The sequence below is a fragment of the Tupaia chinensis genome, unplaced genomic scaffold (genome assembly GCF_000334495.1).
Source record: "Tupaia chinensis unplaced genomic scaffold, TupChi_1.0 Scaffold000532_1, whole genome shotgun sequence".
NCBI classification, from domain to species: domain Eukaryota; kingdom Metazoa; phylum Chordata; class Mammalia; order Scandentia; family Tupaiidae; genus Tupaia; species Tupaia belangeri.
Genome location: NW_006160045.1, coordinates 7434543 through 7448971, shown reverse-complemented (window position 1 = coordinate 7448971; position 14429 = coordinate 7434543). Strand labels below are relative to the sequence as shown.

The following is a 14429-nucleotide window of genomic DNA, read 5'->3' as shown; positions in this document are numbered from 1 at the left end:
AGTGCACGTGGGTCTCGGAGGCATGTGGAAGGGGCATTTTGTTCAGGCTTCCTGCCCGGACCTCAGTTCCTCCCAGTCCATTGGCCTGCAGCACCGGTCCCCGGACACTGCTTTGCAGAGGCAGGAGGAGAGTGTGTGTGGGGGTGTCTTCCCGCTAGTGAAAGGAGCAGGGCCCCAGGACCAGGCCTGGAGCCTGCTTTCGTTGCCAGTGGTGGTTGGCTGTTTCGTTGGGCGTTTACTGTTGTGGGGAGACACCCAGAGTCAAGCTTTTGAAACTGAAGGAACCTGGAACGGAATTTTATTGATGAGGATACTGAGCCCCCAGATCTAAAATGACTTTGCCCAAGGTCGCCCAGGTAGGATACAGCAGCACCAGGCTTAGAACCCCGCATGGTGGCTTTTACAGTAGTTCTGCTGTCCAGCCCTGGGATCAGACCTCAACCCTTTGCTAGTTAAATGATACTGGCTGTTGACTTCATGGGTGAGCACTGCTGATTGGTGAAGTAATCGCATCCTCATTTACACATCCAGAATCTGGGACCATTCTGTAAGGAGCAGTTGTGAACCTGTTTAATTCCATATCTGCAGTAAGGGCTGCCAAGGCTGTCCAGAGAGTAGCTGCCAAGGCTGTCCAGAGAGTAGCTGATCAGGACAGACCCCACCTTCCAGAAGGGATGCTTCTGATGTCTTCCTAGTCCATTCTGTAGATACCCGAGCCTCCAAGGCTGTCAGCCAAGACCTTGCATAGTAATTAAAGGCTTGGGTTAAGCTGCTTCAGGTGTGAGCCTCAGGTTCCCCCCTGTGTGTGACTGCGTGGGAGCCAGCAAACAGTGTCAGCAGCTGTGTTTTCTGGGTCCTGGGGTGAAGGGCCTGGGATCCCAGCTCTAGCTCAGAGCTGCCAGGTGGTCACTGTGTTCTGCTTTGGATTCCAGGGCAGGGGCTGGAGTGAGGGACTTGAGGGAATGTTGCTCCAGAGTGGGGTGGGTGGCCTTTCAGGTTTTGTAGGAGAGCTTGGTGCCCACGTGCCGAGTCTAGGATGTGCTGTGTTGCTGCCTATTTGAGGAATCAGGAAGGGCCTGGGTGAAGGCTGCTGCCACTCACTGTGCCTGGAGGCATGGTTCAGTACACAGTGTCAGGCCCATCACCCTCTCCCTCAGCCCCTCTGTGGCTGCTCACAACCCACACCACATGGTTTGCCAGATGAGCAGCTCTGATCTACCTTGGCCTTCTCTAAATCATTGATGTTCATAATGAAATAACATAACCTTGTGTTTTGGGTTGGTGTGTGCAATAAAGAGCCCTTTTGTGCAGTAGTCACCGCAGTTATCTTAAGAACTTCTGTAACACTGAAGTCATTATTATTATTGGTCTTAGGTAGGCAGTGTTAAGCAGCTTGTGTAGTTATGTGGCTTCAGAGCTTGTGAGCACCAGGACTTGAACGTAGCTGGATACATCCTCTTTCTTTTCTTTTTCATTTTCTTTTTTTTTTTTGCACAGGAGGCTGCTCACATTCATCCTGTCTGTGTCTGTACTGCTGCTTAGAAAGTTGCTGTGGGGTCTCGGTGTGGAACTTCATGACAAACCAAAATGAAACAAAAAGTTTCTTTCTCTTTGTTTTGAAGAACCCAAAGCAGTCTGTAGGTCTCATATTGTTTCTAACACAGATACCTTATCTCTGGCTATTTTTAGCTGTGGATTTGAGTTTGGGACACTGTGTAGTTGGGGACTGACAAGACAACAGATGTCTCTGCAAATGTTGCCACCTGTTCTGGCTGTAGCAGTGGGGAGGGGCGAGGAGGACAGAAAGGGCTGAGAGGCCCAGTCTCTGCCCACCCCACCCCCCATCTGGTGGGGTCTGATTTGGCTCCCAGCCCGGAGGTGATAGGACTGCCCTGTGTGTTAATGTCTGGGGGAGAAGGAGGGGGGGAAGGATCGGTTCAGATCAGAAGACCACATGTTAGCAGGGAAGATCATTTTTGGTAACCTCGTGATTGACTGGAAGAATAGATTGCGTATTCATTTTTTGTGAAAATTCTAGAGCAAAGGAAGATACATTTTTAAGGCTGCTCGTCTTTCTGTTGTCCCTTGGTCTGAGACTTCCTGACTTTTTAAAAATAATAAAAGTCTTATGCATTCATTCTGGAAAAGTCCAGAAATACTTTTTAAAAAGTCATCTCACCCTAAGCCTAGCGACAACCACTCTTCTTAAATTTTTTTTAAAGAGATTTTTGCTATAGGGCTTGTTGGAGAGACAGAGACAGTGAGAAATCACACCCCGGGGGGGATGGCCATGCCACAGTCCCTTCTCCTCCATTCTCCTCTTGTCCTCTTGGTATCTTGGACATACATGAACAAGTGCCTGGCATGAGTTTTAAGCCACAGGGTCTGGAACTTGAACCATGGTTGGCTACATGGGATCCAGCCACGTAACCCTTCCACCATCTGCTGGTCCCGTGCTAACCACTCTTGATGTGCCTTTCCATCTTGGCTCTGCTCTGCTCGTATAGCTGTTATCCATTTAGACAGTAGAGGGAGGAACCTCTGGGTGAAGGGTTTGCATCCTGTATTTGTCTGCTAAATGCTATGCTGGCAGAATGTTCTCTTCATTGAGTATTCCTGGAAAACAAGATCTGATGAGCTTGTAGGGTATGCAGGTATACCATTGTTTACCTTACCAGTCCCTCAAAGGTACCCTTTCCCAGACTCCCTTTGAATGGCCCAGAGAAGCCATGCCCTGCCTCCCCAGTGCCCACAAGTGGGCACTTCCCCCAAAAAGCGACCCCTTCTTCAGGCCTGCAGAGCACCAGCAGCAGAGGGAGGGGAGAGTAGGCTCTGGGGTTGGAGTAGTGAGATGGAGCCAGGAGAGACTGTTTACCAAGAGCTTTTAAGGTGGCCGAGAATCTAGTGTGTATTTCAGGGGCTTTTGCAGACGCGTTCCTGTCGTGGCATAGGCACCTGCCCTGTGATTGTGAGTGGGCTCCCAGGGAGCTCCTGTGGCATATGGTGTGGGCTGCTGGGTGACCGGAGCCCTGGCCACTGAGTAATTGACCCTCACTTGAGTGGGTAGGGAAGAGCACCTTGATGGGCATGCTGGAGACCTGAGTCGTAACTGTGGCCTTTGGTCATAGACCTTAACTGATTCCTGTCATCCCCCTCAGTTTCCTCTCCTGAAAGCAGGGTGCTGACTAGCACCAGGTCTGACATAGTCCCGTGGAGGTACGTGCTCTTTTGTTTGACAGGAAGTTCACATCGCCAGGTGCCCTGGGCTGGGGCTCCATGGAAACAAGATCTCTCCCGTAAGCAGGGCCTTATAGCCAGCTCCTGTGTCTGTTGGTTTAGCAGATCGGTAACTTCCTGAGAGGCCACCAGGCCTCTGCTGTTCCTTCTGTCTGTCCCCTCCTCTCATTCATCTTCACTGTGACTACTCTTACGAAGCCACCTGGCACCAGACACTTCACCCGTTTTTTCTAGTTTTTAGAATGCTCTTGCAGGCGTGCCTGTTCTGCTTTGTACAGAAGAAATGGGCCAATCAGACTGAATTGTGGGAGGCCCTGCAGCCGGGGACTGTGTGGTGCAACTCACACGGCACTGGTTTGACCGTAGTGTCCAGAGCCTCCGCTTTTGACTGCTGGCTTATTGCTTTTCGTAAAAAAAAAAATATTAATAATAATTTAAACAGCTTTTTTTTTTTTTAAAGTTTGTTCAGAAAAAGAGAGAGAGAGCACCTCACCAGGTTCCCATACCATGATCTCCCCCCAGCCTCAGGTAGCCGGGATCACCAGCACAAGGAGATGCCAGGCATGGACAGGGAGGCCCCGGGACGTGAACCTGGGACCTTCCCATGTGGGGCCAACACCGCAGAGCATTGCATTACTATCAAACCACTGCTTGCTCCCTAACTTTTTTCTGGATCTTACTTGAGGGTAGTCTGTTAGGGACTCCCTCTGCCACTTACCCCTAGATTGCTCCAATTCCCATGCTGCTTCAGAAAGTAAGAGAAAACTGCTTGGCCCTGGGCTCTTCTGGGTAGGAAAGACCCAGTGGGGGTCAGTGTAGTGCTGGGTCCAACCTTGAGGGGGCCCCATTGACAGTGCCTGGTAGATGGTCTGGGAGGGTGGGTGGTAACTTGGGGCCTGCCTTTGGGATTCAGGTCCTGCTCTGGCGGAGGTCACCTCCTGGTGTTGAGAACTGGCCAGCATGCTGTCCGTACTGTTCTTCCACAGTGTGGGAAGAGGTGGATGGACAGAGGGATGTTTGCTGGTTAGGTGCTCAGGGCTGAGCAGAGAGAGGTGGACAGGGAAGCCTGGGAATTTCTTAGGTTATCCATCACCTGACTTTGGCAAACTCTAGCTTAGTGTGAAGGAAGACCAGGGGCCCTCTCAGGAGTCCTGGAAGTGCTGTAGGGTAGCGATAGGACTACTTAGAAAGTGAAGTGGCTGATTTGAAACCGAGAGCCATCCTCTTTGAAAGCCAGAGAGTGAGTTAGGCTTGCTGGACGAAAGCAGCCAGGCAACTGGGATCCAGCTCTTTCTCTGCAGCCCTGGGTATGTATGTGAAGTGCAATAACTCCGGAGTGCTTGTAGGCAGTCTTTTTCCAGGAGGGCTTGGGTTTCTATGGCATTTAAAAGTCTATCTCCTACCTAGATCCATTGGCCTTCAGTGTTAAGATCAAAAGCTATGCATTTCTCTGAAATGGAAAGAAGGTTGCAGAATTGGGTCACCAGTTTCCATAAGAATTGCAGGAACTGCTGACACAGCATGGTCAGGGAAGTTCTCTGGGTCACACTTCTTTGGTTTGGCTAATTCAGCATTTGGATCCCATTTAGCTGATTAATGGGGCTGAGGGGTGGCTTCTTTGGATATTTGATTTTGCTTCTTAATCCCAGGCAGCTTTCAGCCACCGTACTTTGTTCTGGGAAGGATTTTCCAGCACACGCTCTGTATGACAGACATGCAACTTCGCTTCCATCAACCTTTCTGCCTCTTCCTGTTGTACCCTCAGAGAGAGGGGAGCAGGGGCCGGGAGAGGAGAGCTGCTTGCTGTGTAGTTGCCATCATCTTTGCTAAGCTTTGACAGTGGCAGGAGAGTCCCCGGCCCCGCCCCCACCTGCCCCCAGTCAGCCTCCAGCGGGAGTTCTTTGCGTCACTGGCTGTACTGTGGGCAAACATCTAGAAGGGTTGTTTGTCTGCACACACTGGGTGGTGATTTTTCCCTCCAAGGATTTCAGCACCATGAGACTTCAATGCCAACGTAGATGCCTTGCAAAGCAGGCTTTTAGGAACCCAAAAGGAAAGCAGGAGTCCATCCCAGCTGCTCTGTTTTCAGGAGCCAGGGAAATAGAGGACAGAACGGGCACATGGCTTCGCAGGACCCCATGTGATACCCCGCGTCCCATGAGGGGATTCAGGGTGGGGCAGACGACGCGGGAGAAAATCTGTCTCCATGTTGATGCTGGCCATCTCCCTTTCAAAGTTAAAGAGCCTTAAAAGAAAATGACATATACAGTGTATCTCTATGACAACAACTTTGCCAGTGCAGAATATAAAGAAAGCAAAAGTCACCCCCAAACTCACTCTTCAAAGACAATGTTTTAATGTTTTGTCGTATTTCTTGCAAGTCTTTCATATACACGCTTTTTATAAGAAAACTCAGGTGGTTTTGTATGTGAAGTTTCATGCTCTGCTAATTAAACAGACTGTATCTTTTCATGTTACTGTTCTCTGAACTAAGATTTTTAGTAGTCCTCTGATAGTCTCCATCAGATTGATATAGTATGGAGTCCAATGTTCCCAGTCATTTCCCCTTTATAAAAAACTACTGTAACACTTTTTAAAAATAGTTATTTTATTTAACTTTATTTATTTAAATTTGACCAGATTGGGGGGGGGGGGGAAAGGGAGAAGGCAAGCTGCCAGGCCTGGGACTCGAACCATAGTCAACCATATGGAAGTCCAGCACCCTTAACTACCACATCACCTGCCAGCACCAACACACACATTTTTATGTAAGCCTTCTATTTTTTTTTTAATTTTCTTTGGGCAGATTTCAAGAAGTAACATTGCGAAGTCAAAAGGCATGGATATTTTAAAAGCTTTTGATTTGGACTGCCTTCAGTAAGGGCTGTCCAGTACAAACCTGTGGATGTAGAGACCTAGTTTTCCTGCTCACTCCTATAGAGCAGGCGTTGTTTGGGGACTGTCCCAGCCTGAGAGCTGTCCTCCCCTACAGCTTTGCTGGTCTGGGCATCCTCTCATCGCCCTCTGTTGCTGTCTGACCAAGCACACGGTATCCAGGAGAAAGGGCTGCCCCTCCTCTCACTCCTTACGTTTAGCAGTCAGGTACTGCAGCGCTGAGCAGTGGGGTGCAAATGCAGGTGGGTGAGGGACACTTGCCTTCCTGCACAGCATCCAGCCTGGCATCTGTGAATACACAGCAGGGACAGCACCAGGCCAAGAATCACTCAGGGACCGACTCCAAATGCAGATCCCTGGACACCCACGTTTTTAGTAAGCAACAAGCATAACATTGAAAAGCACTGAAGCGGGCTTCTTAGGTCTCAGGATGACCTTAAATCAATGCCTTTTTCTTTTACGTGTATTTACTTCCATGAGCAGGAGTGACAGAAGCAGAGAGACAGCACCCTCTACAAGGTCTTGATGCTGTCATTCACCCTAGCTTCAGCCAGCCCCAGCTCATGGGCACACTCAGGGAGATCTCTGGACAGGGTATTTACTTCCATGAGCAGGAGTGACAGAAGCAGAGAGACAGCACCCTCTACAAGGCAAGGTCTTGATGCTTCCCCCTAGCTTCAGCCAGCCCCAGCTCATGGGCACACTCAGGGAGATCTCTGGACAGGAACCCAGAACCTTGCCATGTAGGTCAGCCTTGCAGAGTGTTGGGTTGCCGCCATGCCTCCATCTGGCCCTCCCAACAAAACAGGCAGAGTAGTACAGCTCCTAGGGCTGCTGTGCTCAGTGCCTAGCACGGGCTCAGCGGTGGCACTTCGTACCCACCCCTGTTTGAAATCAGTAATAGTGAGGGATCCAGTGTTCCTGGTTCCTAACTCGGTGCCCTTGGGTGCAAAGATCCCCTCACCCCAAGGCTAGGGGTTGTGATCAGATGGCGCCCATGGTTTGACAGCCTAGACTTGGTTTTCTTTGCTTGCTCCTAGCTACAGCTCCCTCTTTCCTGGCTTTCTTGGAGTCTTGGCCTTCATTATCATGGGCTCAGCTTCAGGGCTAGCTTTGGGGGAATTTTTCAGGGTGGGATAAGAGAAGGAGCCTGCCTAGGGAACAGTTTTCTGGTGAGGAGGCCATAAGTGTGAGTTACATTTTCTGGATTAGAGTCTGGGACCCGTAGGCAGGCGGTGAGGACCAGCGATGCCTGGTCACCGGGCACGTTCTCCTCTGTAGCGCAGTGGGGCATGGAGGGGCTCTTTGAGCTCACCTTCCTCGGCACATCTGTCATGGTCAGGGGAACTGCGAGGCGGAACTGCTTCCCAGGGGCTGTCTAGGTCAGTTGTGGGTGGCTGGGGAGAAATGGGGGACTAGATCCTCCTTGATGCTGGGTCCCTGTCTCTCTGTCCCCACTCGTGTTGGCTCTTTCTTCATCTTTGCTCCTTGTTCATCCATTTCGTCCTTGCTCTGCTCTCTGGAGTCTAGGGGAAGAGGCGTCTTCTGAGCACTGTGGCTGTGGTGGATATGAAAGGTTCGGCTTGCCCTCTGTCCTTGGGCTGCTGTCTATGATGTTGGAGGTACAGGGACTCCCTGGTGTGCCCCTCCAGGCCCTGCACAGACCATCACAGGCTCTACAGAGGCATGGGAAGAACGGGAGGGGGGAGAGAGTGGCTTAATCATTTCTATTTTTGGTACAGAATTATTCAGTTTAATTAATTAATTAACTTTTAATTTGACCAGAGAAAGAGAGAGAGAAAGTGAGAAAGCAAGCTACCAGGTCTGGGACTTGAACCATGGTCGACCATGTGGAGTCCAGTGCCTTAACCACCATACCGCCTGGTGACTTAATTATTAATTCACACCTAAAACAAAACAAAACTGACTTGAGAAAACAATACTAAAAGAGCTGTCTGCAGCTTTATATCCCAACTGAGGCGTCCCTCCTGATGGCGTATTATCATTTAGCCAACTCTTCTGCCTGGAATGCCCCTCTGAGTAAGAGTGAACTCACCATTGCTGGGGTGGGTCTTGAGGGAACTCACCATTGCTGGGGTGGGTCTGTGCAGGTGTTCACTTAGGATTTACGAACGAGGCTGAGCTCTGTAGAGGCGGACCTCGGAGCTTCTCTGGCTCTCCCTCCAACTCTTTCTCTCCTTCCTGCAGATGAAGGAACTAAAGCTGCGAACTTGCCAGGGTCTCGGAGCACCTTGGGCCTCATCTCCTAAAACGGGCTCCGTACTACAGATTCTGTTGCTTCCCAGGACTGGCCACCCAGGAGCAGACCCTCCTGTAACCCTGAGCTGAGCCTTGTCTGGAGACTCTGCGGGAGGAGGGCCCACACCCACCCAGAGAGGGCCTTGAGCTGGCATGTCCACCTTCTGTCCAGAGACCTGCACTGGCTTCCCTTTGTGAATTAAGCTCCTACTCCTGGGTCGGGCACCACCCTGCTCCCTGGGTTGGTCCAGCCCTCCAGGTCCCCACATTTCAGCCAGGTCAGGATAGGCACTCGGTGCTATCAGATAGGCTGTGTTGTGTCCCCATCTCGTTTAGAAATGGGACCTTCTTCTTTCTAGAATGACACACCTCCTTCCATCTCTACCTGGCAAAATATCCCTAACCTTTGAGACCTATTTCATGTCTTCCTTACTCCTCAAGTCCTGATGGTTCTAACCTGACAGCCGCTAGATTCTCCCCTTAACCAGGGGCGCCCGCCTTCTCTCCTCCCTCCGGGCACTTACCGCTGCAATTGCTCTTGTACTAGTCTCATCTGTCCGGAACAGGAAGAGACTGGGGAGCTTGTTTGTTTTGAAAATCCCTGTGAAGGCAAAGGGGGAGCCTTTCAATCTCGCAGGGCCTGAGTCAGGGAGGTGAACTGCTGTGCGCCCCTAACTGGGGGAGGGAGGTAAAGTCAACGTGGGAATAAGCCAGGCCACAGCCAGGGTCGCTGTCCTCAAACAGAGTGGCAGCCTCAGCCCCTGCGGGGCATCAAAACTGACTGGCTTGGTGAGAGGACCTGCCTGCTTTGTTTGAAATCGAGTATATTTCAGGGTGGCTCATTTGCAGGTGAACCTTCAGCAGAGGGCAGACCTGGCCTTCCATCTCTAGCAGCATGGAGCTCAGCTCCAGGAGTCTCTGAAAGGGTGTCTGGCCCGGCAGTTGTCCCTGTGTAGGACGTCGCAGGGACAATCAGATCCACCCGCAGTTATCCAAAACGCTCCTTACCCTGAAACCTGTGGGTGTGGCTTTGGTCCATGCTGAGTTCCACAGAGTGCTGAAGCCGTCAGGACACACAGACTTCCTCAAGGCCCAGTCCCACCCTCAGGGCACTTTCTCTTCCCAGGACTTGCTGGCCTCGCAGTGGTGTCACTGTCTCTATGGCTTTGACACTCCTTCTGGAGTGGCCCTCATCTCGCGCCCCTCCACCAGACCTCATCCTTAAGCCTCCTATAAGCCTTTCCATTTCAAAAAGATTTTTTCTTTATTCATGACAGAGTGCACATAGTGGTAGAGGGGGACCCTCCATAGGGTCTGGTTATGCCACAGCCCCTTCTTCCAGTCCTCCAGACCATCAGATCCAAGGCACCCTTGCATGTGCCCGGCTTTTTTCAGGCTGGAGGTTTGACCTTACCGTCGCCCTAGGGACCTGGCTTTCCTTGAGCAGCGCCTTACTGCCTACCAGAGCTGGCCCAGGCGTCCCATATTTAATCCATTAACATGCAGTGGGTTCCTGTGTCAGATTCACAGTATTGTCCCTGGAACTTCTCCGGTCTCCCCTGCCTTTGTCCACACCTGGCCATCACCCCAGACTCCGTCCTTTATTTTGTCCCCTGTGTCAGGTCTTGACTGTTGACCTCTCTGTACTCGGAGCCCTCACTTGCATCCATTCCTGCCACCTTAAAGAGTCGTCTTCCCCTTCCTTTGCAGTCAGTGGCCAGAGTGGCAGCTGTGCACACAGATCCATCTGGTCTGTCATGCTCGTCCTCGAGATAACCTATGCCTGCTTGACTGGTCACCTGAGACCCTTTGCACCCCTTTGGCCCTGCCCAGCCCCACCCGTCTGTGCAAAGCTTTACTTGAACAATCCTTGGCCTTGGCCCCTCCCTCACACCTAGAGAAACCTGTCCACCCCATGTCATCTTCTCTAGGAAACATTCCTGATCTTCAGGATTTTATTTTATTTATTTTTTAAAGAGAGACTTTTGGTATAGGGCACATGCGCTCACTGAAGAGACAGACAGAAAGCGAGAAATCACCACCCAGGGAGATGGCCACATCACAGTCCCTTCTCAATCCCTTCTCCTCCATTCTCCTCTCGGGATCTGTGGCATGCACACACATGCTCCTGGCATGAGTTTTAAGTCATCGGGCCTGGGACCTGATCTGTAGTCGACTACATGGAAGTTGGCCTTGGCCCCTCCCTCACACCTAGAGAAACCTGTCCACCCCATGTCATCTTCTCTAGGAAACATTCCTGATCTTCAGGATTTTATTTTATTTATTTTTTAAAGAGAGACTTTTGGTATAGGGCACATGCGCTCACTGAAGAGACAGACAGAAAGCGAGAAATCACCACCCAGGGAGATGGCCACATCACAGTCCCTTCTCAATCCCTTCTCCTCCATTCTCCTCTCGGGATCTGTGGCATGCACACACATGCTCCTGGCATGAGTTTTAAGTCATCGGGCCTGGGACCTGATCTGTAGTCGACTACATGGAAGTCCAGCAACTTAATCATTACACCATCTGCTGGGTCCCAGTCTTCAGGATTTTAGTCCCTTCTTGGTGCTTCTCCGCCTCTTGGAGATGTCACTTGTCATGTTGGATTTTGCTTTTATTTTATTGGATAAGGCTGTTTCTTACTCATATTTTTATCCCAGAGTCCAGCATCGCCTGTGGTGCTCAGCACATGTTTGCTGACTGAATGAATGAGTGCACGGACAGCTCCAAGTGACCCTGACTTTCCTGGTTGGGCGTTTTTTCTCTATGGCATGAGTCTCCATAGGGACTTAAAAGACTGCAGCCCCCTCATTGGTGGCTCTCAGGGCTGTTGCTTCACAGTAGTCACTTGACACGTGTCTTGGAGGTTTGCGGTGGGGCAGAATCTGTATCTGGTTCTTCAAGCTGCCTTCAGCACTCCCTCAGCCCTCCGCTGCCTCTGCCTTGCAGGGAAGCAGAATGAGGTCCCTGTGTTCCTTTCTCCAGGTGCTTCCCGAGGTGAGGCCATGCTCACATTCATGGCCTCTGACAGCGAGGAAGAAGTGTGTGACGAGCGGACCTCCCTGATGTCAGCTGAGAGTCCCTCACCACGTACCTGCCAGGAGGGCAGGCTGGGCCCGGAGGATGGAGAGAATACCACCCAGTGGGTAGGTCCTGCCTGCAGTTGGGAGCCTTGAAACAAGGCACTGGGATTCTTGTACCTTATGGAAAAACCCGATTTTTTTGGTGGGAGGGATTGGAAGGGAGAGAGAAGTAGAGGTGAGGTTTGGCCAAAGGTGTGGCCGGTGCATCCCCAGGGAATTCTGCTTCTGTGAGGACTTTAGAATTGGCTGCACGTTCACAGTCTCAGGTCGGCTCTGCAGTGGGCCCATGAAGGCTCTCCATCCCTCCCCTTAGATTTACTTTATGGTGCAGGTTCCTATTTCCAGAGTAAGTGAGAGTGAGGGTGGGTGCCGGGATGTTAGGACCGGTCACCTTTAGGATGGTAGGAGGAAAAGCTACTCAAGGGAACACTCACTGATGGATGGCCAGACACAGGAGCCTGTGAGACGCGCCTCCCTAACTGGAGGTTGGCTTTTGAGCTGGGCATGGGTGGGCCGCTCTGTGATCTTACTTCTGCAGCCTCCCATGCAGGGGAGCGTAACATTGCAGAGACAGACTTGGGAGGGTGCTCTCTCCCTCCCCATCAGGGCGAAACAACATTGGAATTCACCTAAATCCCATGCTCTGATTTGCCCATTATGGTATTTAAAAACCTGTTCATGCGGGCCTTTTTTTTCCAGCCAGCATTAATCCCCCTTGGTGAACTGCGAGCCCATGTCTCTGTGCATACAGAACCTCGTGTCCTCTGAGCTGAGCGGAATCTCACCAGCTCGGGGCCCCTTGGCGCCTTCTGCTCAGCCCTTCCTTGCTTGCTGGTCATTTTTTTTTTTTTTAATCTGGAGTTTTTGTACATTTTAGTTGTTTCATTTTCTGTTCTGTAACAGTTTTCTTTGTCTTTCCAAGCTGAATGTCTAGATTGGAACTCTCTCTGCAAGGAATTGATAACTGAAGCGGCAGTTATTTTTGATTTTCATTTCACGTGGCTCTTTCTTTGACAGTTAATCTAACTCTCAAGGCAGTGAATGGCCCGAAATTGCCACAGTTCCCAATCGGGAATTCTTGCAGACCCGTTAGTGCTACACCTGGCAGGCATCCTGGCCTCCTTGCTGCCTGCTTGCTGGTTCCCTCCCACCTCCCAGGGCCTGGATCTTCCCAGACGCCTGGTGCCTGATGCCAGTTTAGCCTCTTGAGTCAGAGCTGCAAATTTACATGCTTGATTTTGTGGGGCAAAAAGTTCAAAGTAATTTCTTTTTTTTTTTTTGAGTAGTTTTTGCTATAGGGCATGTGCACTTGCCAGAAAGACAGAGAAAGACAGACAGAAAGTGAGAAATCACCCCCAGAGGGGATGGCCACGCCGCAATCCCTTCTCCTCCATTCTTTTCTCGGGATCTTGGGCACGCACGCACATGTGCCTGGCATGAGGTTAGGCCACTGAGTCTGAGACTCGAACCATGGTCAACTACATGGGAGTTCAGGCACATAGCCACTATGCTAAATGCTGGAACCAGTTCAGAGTAATTTCTTTGCCTGCGTAAATTCTCAGTGTCTTGTTCACAAAGAGAGTCCCCATGTGCTAACTATTCTATAAAGTGATTTGTCAACCAAAAATGTTTAATCTCTGTTTTCCTTCTGTCACCTGGCCTGCCTTTTTCCAGGTCAGGATGGCCAGGTGGGCAGAACTGAATGGGCTCTCAAGTATCCCACATTCATCAGCCACTAAACCGTGAGCCTCAGACTGCCCTCCTGTGTGGCTGTGACAGTCCCCTTTCCTGAGTTAGTGGTAGTCAGCCCCACTCTAAATCTTCTCTACTGTCGTCCTCATGAATTTTGCCTTTGTCCCAAAAATTTCCACACTCCCACATCTAAGCTACTCATAGGCTGCTGCTTAGATCCCAAGAGCCACATTCACTCCTCATTTCTGGGTCCCAAAACCCATGCGTTGGATCAGCAGGCCTCCAGGGAGGGCATTCCAGGGCCCTCACAATGCTCTTTCCCACAGAGAAGCCAGGATGGCGAGGAAGATGGCGAGGAGGACCCTGACCGCTATGTCTGCAGCGGAGTCCCTGGGCGGCCACCAGGTCTGGAGGAAGAACTGACCCTCAAATATGGGGCAAAGCACGTGATCATGCTGTTTGTGCCTGTCACACTGTGCATGATCGTGGTGGTGGCCACCATCAAGTCTGTGCGTTTCTACACGGAGAAGAATGGACAGCTGTGAGTTGGGGGTCTGGGTGGCAATGGGTGGGGTGAGACAGGCAGGGGAGAGAGGCTGGAGTAGGACTGGCGACCTTCCTTGGCCGCTACACCTGCAGCTCCATGCTGGTGGCAGGGAAGAGCAGAGACAGAGGTGCCCAGCTGCACATCCTGCCTGGGCACATTCCTCACCTCTCTATGCCTTGGTTTTCTTGTCTATGTGATGGGTTTAATCATGGGGTGATCAGAAAATTGAGTTAGTGCATAGAAAAGGCTTATGAGTGCCCACTGCAGGCTCAGGCTCAGGCTCAGGCTCAGGCTCAGGCTCAGGCTCAGGCGTGGCGGCTCTGGCTGTAGAAGCACTCTGGGCTAAGTGGCACTCAGCTCTGTGTTCAACTGCCGGGCCTGGCTGCTGTTTGCTGTGTGACCACAAACAAGCCTCCTCCTCTCTGGGTCTCTGGTCCCTGGGATATAAAATGAGGGGTTGGGCTACATGGTCTCTTAGTGCATTTCCAGCCTTCTGAGGAAGATTTTAATGTACTGTATTTATTTTAGCAAGAATTCCACATGGCAGCAGAGGCAGCAGCCTGGAGAAGTGAGAGCCTCCCTCCACTCCCTGCTCCTCCCCGTGGTCATCCCTGCCGAGTACCTTGTCTAAACAGCTTGTTTGTTTCCTTTGGGACTTTTTGTTTAGTTTTGTGTTGGTTCGTGTTTTGCTTTGTTTTAAAGAAAGGGAAAGA

General features: G+C 51.0%; 1 protein-coding gene across 3 annotated transcripts in view; it reads left to right on the top strand.

Annotated features, from left to right (window-relative positions):
* Nucleotides 1–1519: 1519 nt before the first annotated feature.
* The window catches only part of PSEN2 (presenilin 2), a 24850-nt gene continuing 11940 nt past the window's right edge, over nucleotides 1520–14429 (top strand). For 2 of the 3 annotated variants that reach the window (XM_027775228.1, XM_027775229.1), the window contains exons 1-3: nucleotides 1520–1637; nucleotides 11380–11540; nucleotides 13496–13710. In XM_027775228.1, coding sequence (XP_027631029.1) covers nucleotides 11400–11540; nucleotides 13496–13710 — 356 coding nt within the window. In that variant the 5' untranslated portion in view covers nucleotides 1520–1637; nucleotides 11380–11399. The remainder of the gene's footprint in view (nucleotides 1638–11379; nucleotides 11541–13495; nucleotides 13711–14429) is intronic. The other variant, XM_006157248.2, reaches the window with a different exon arrangement.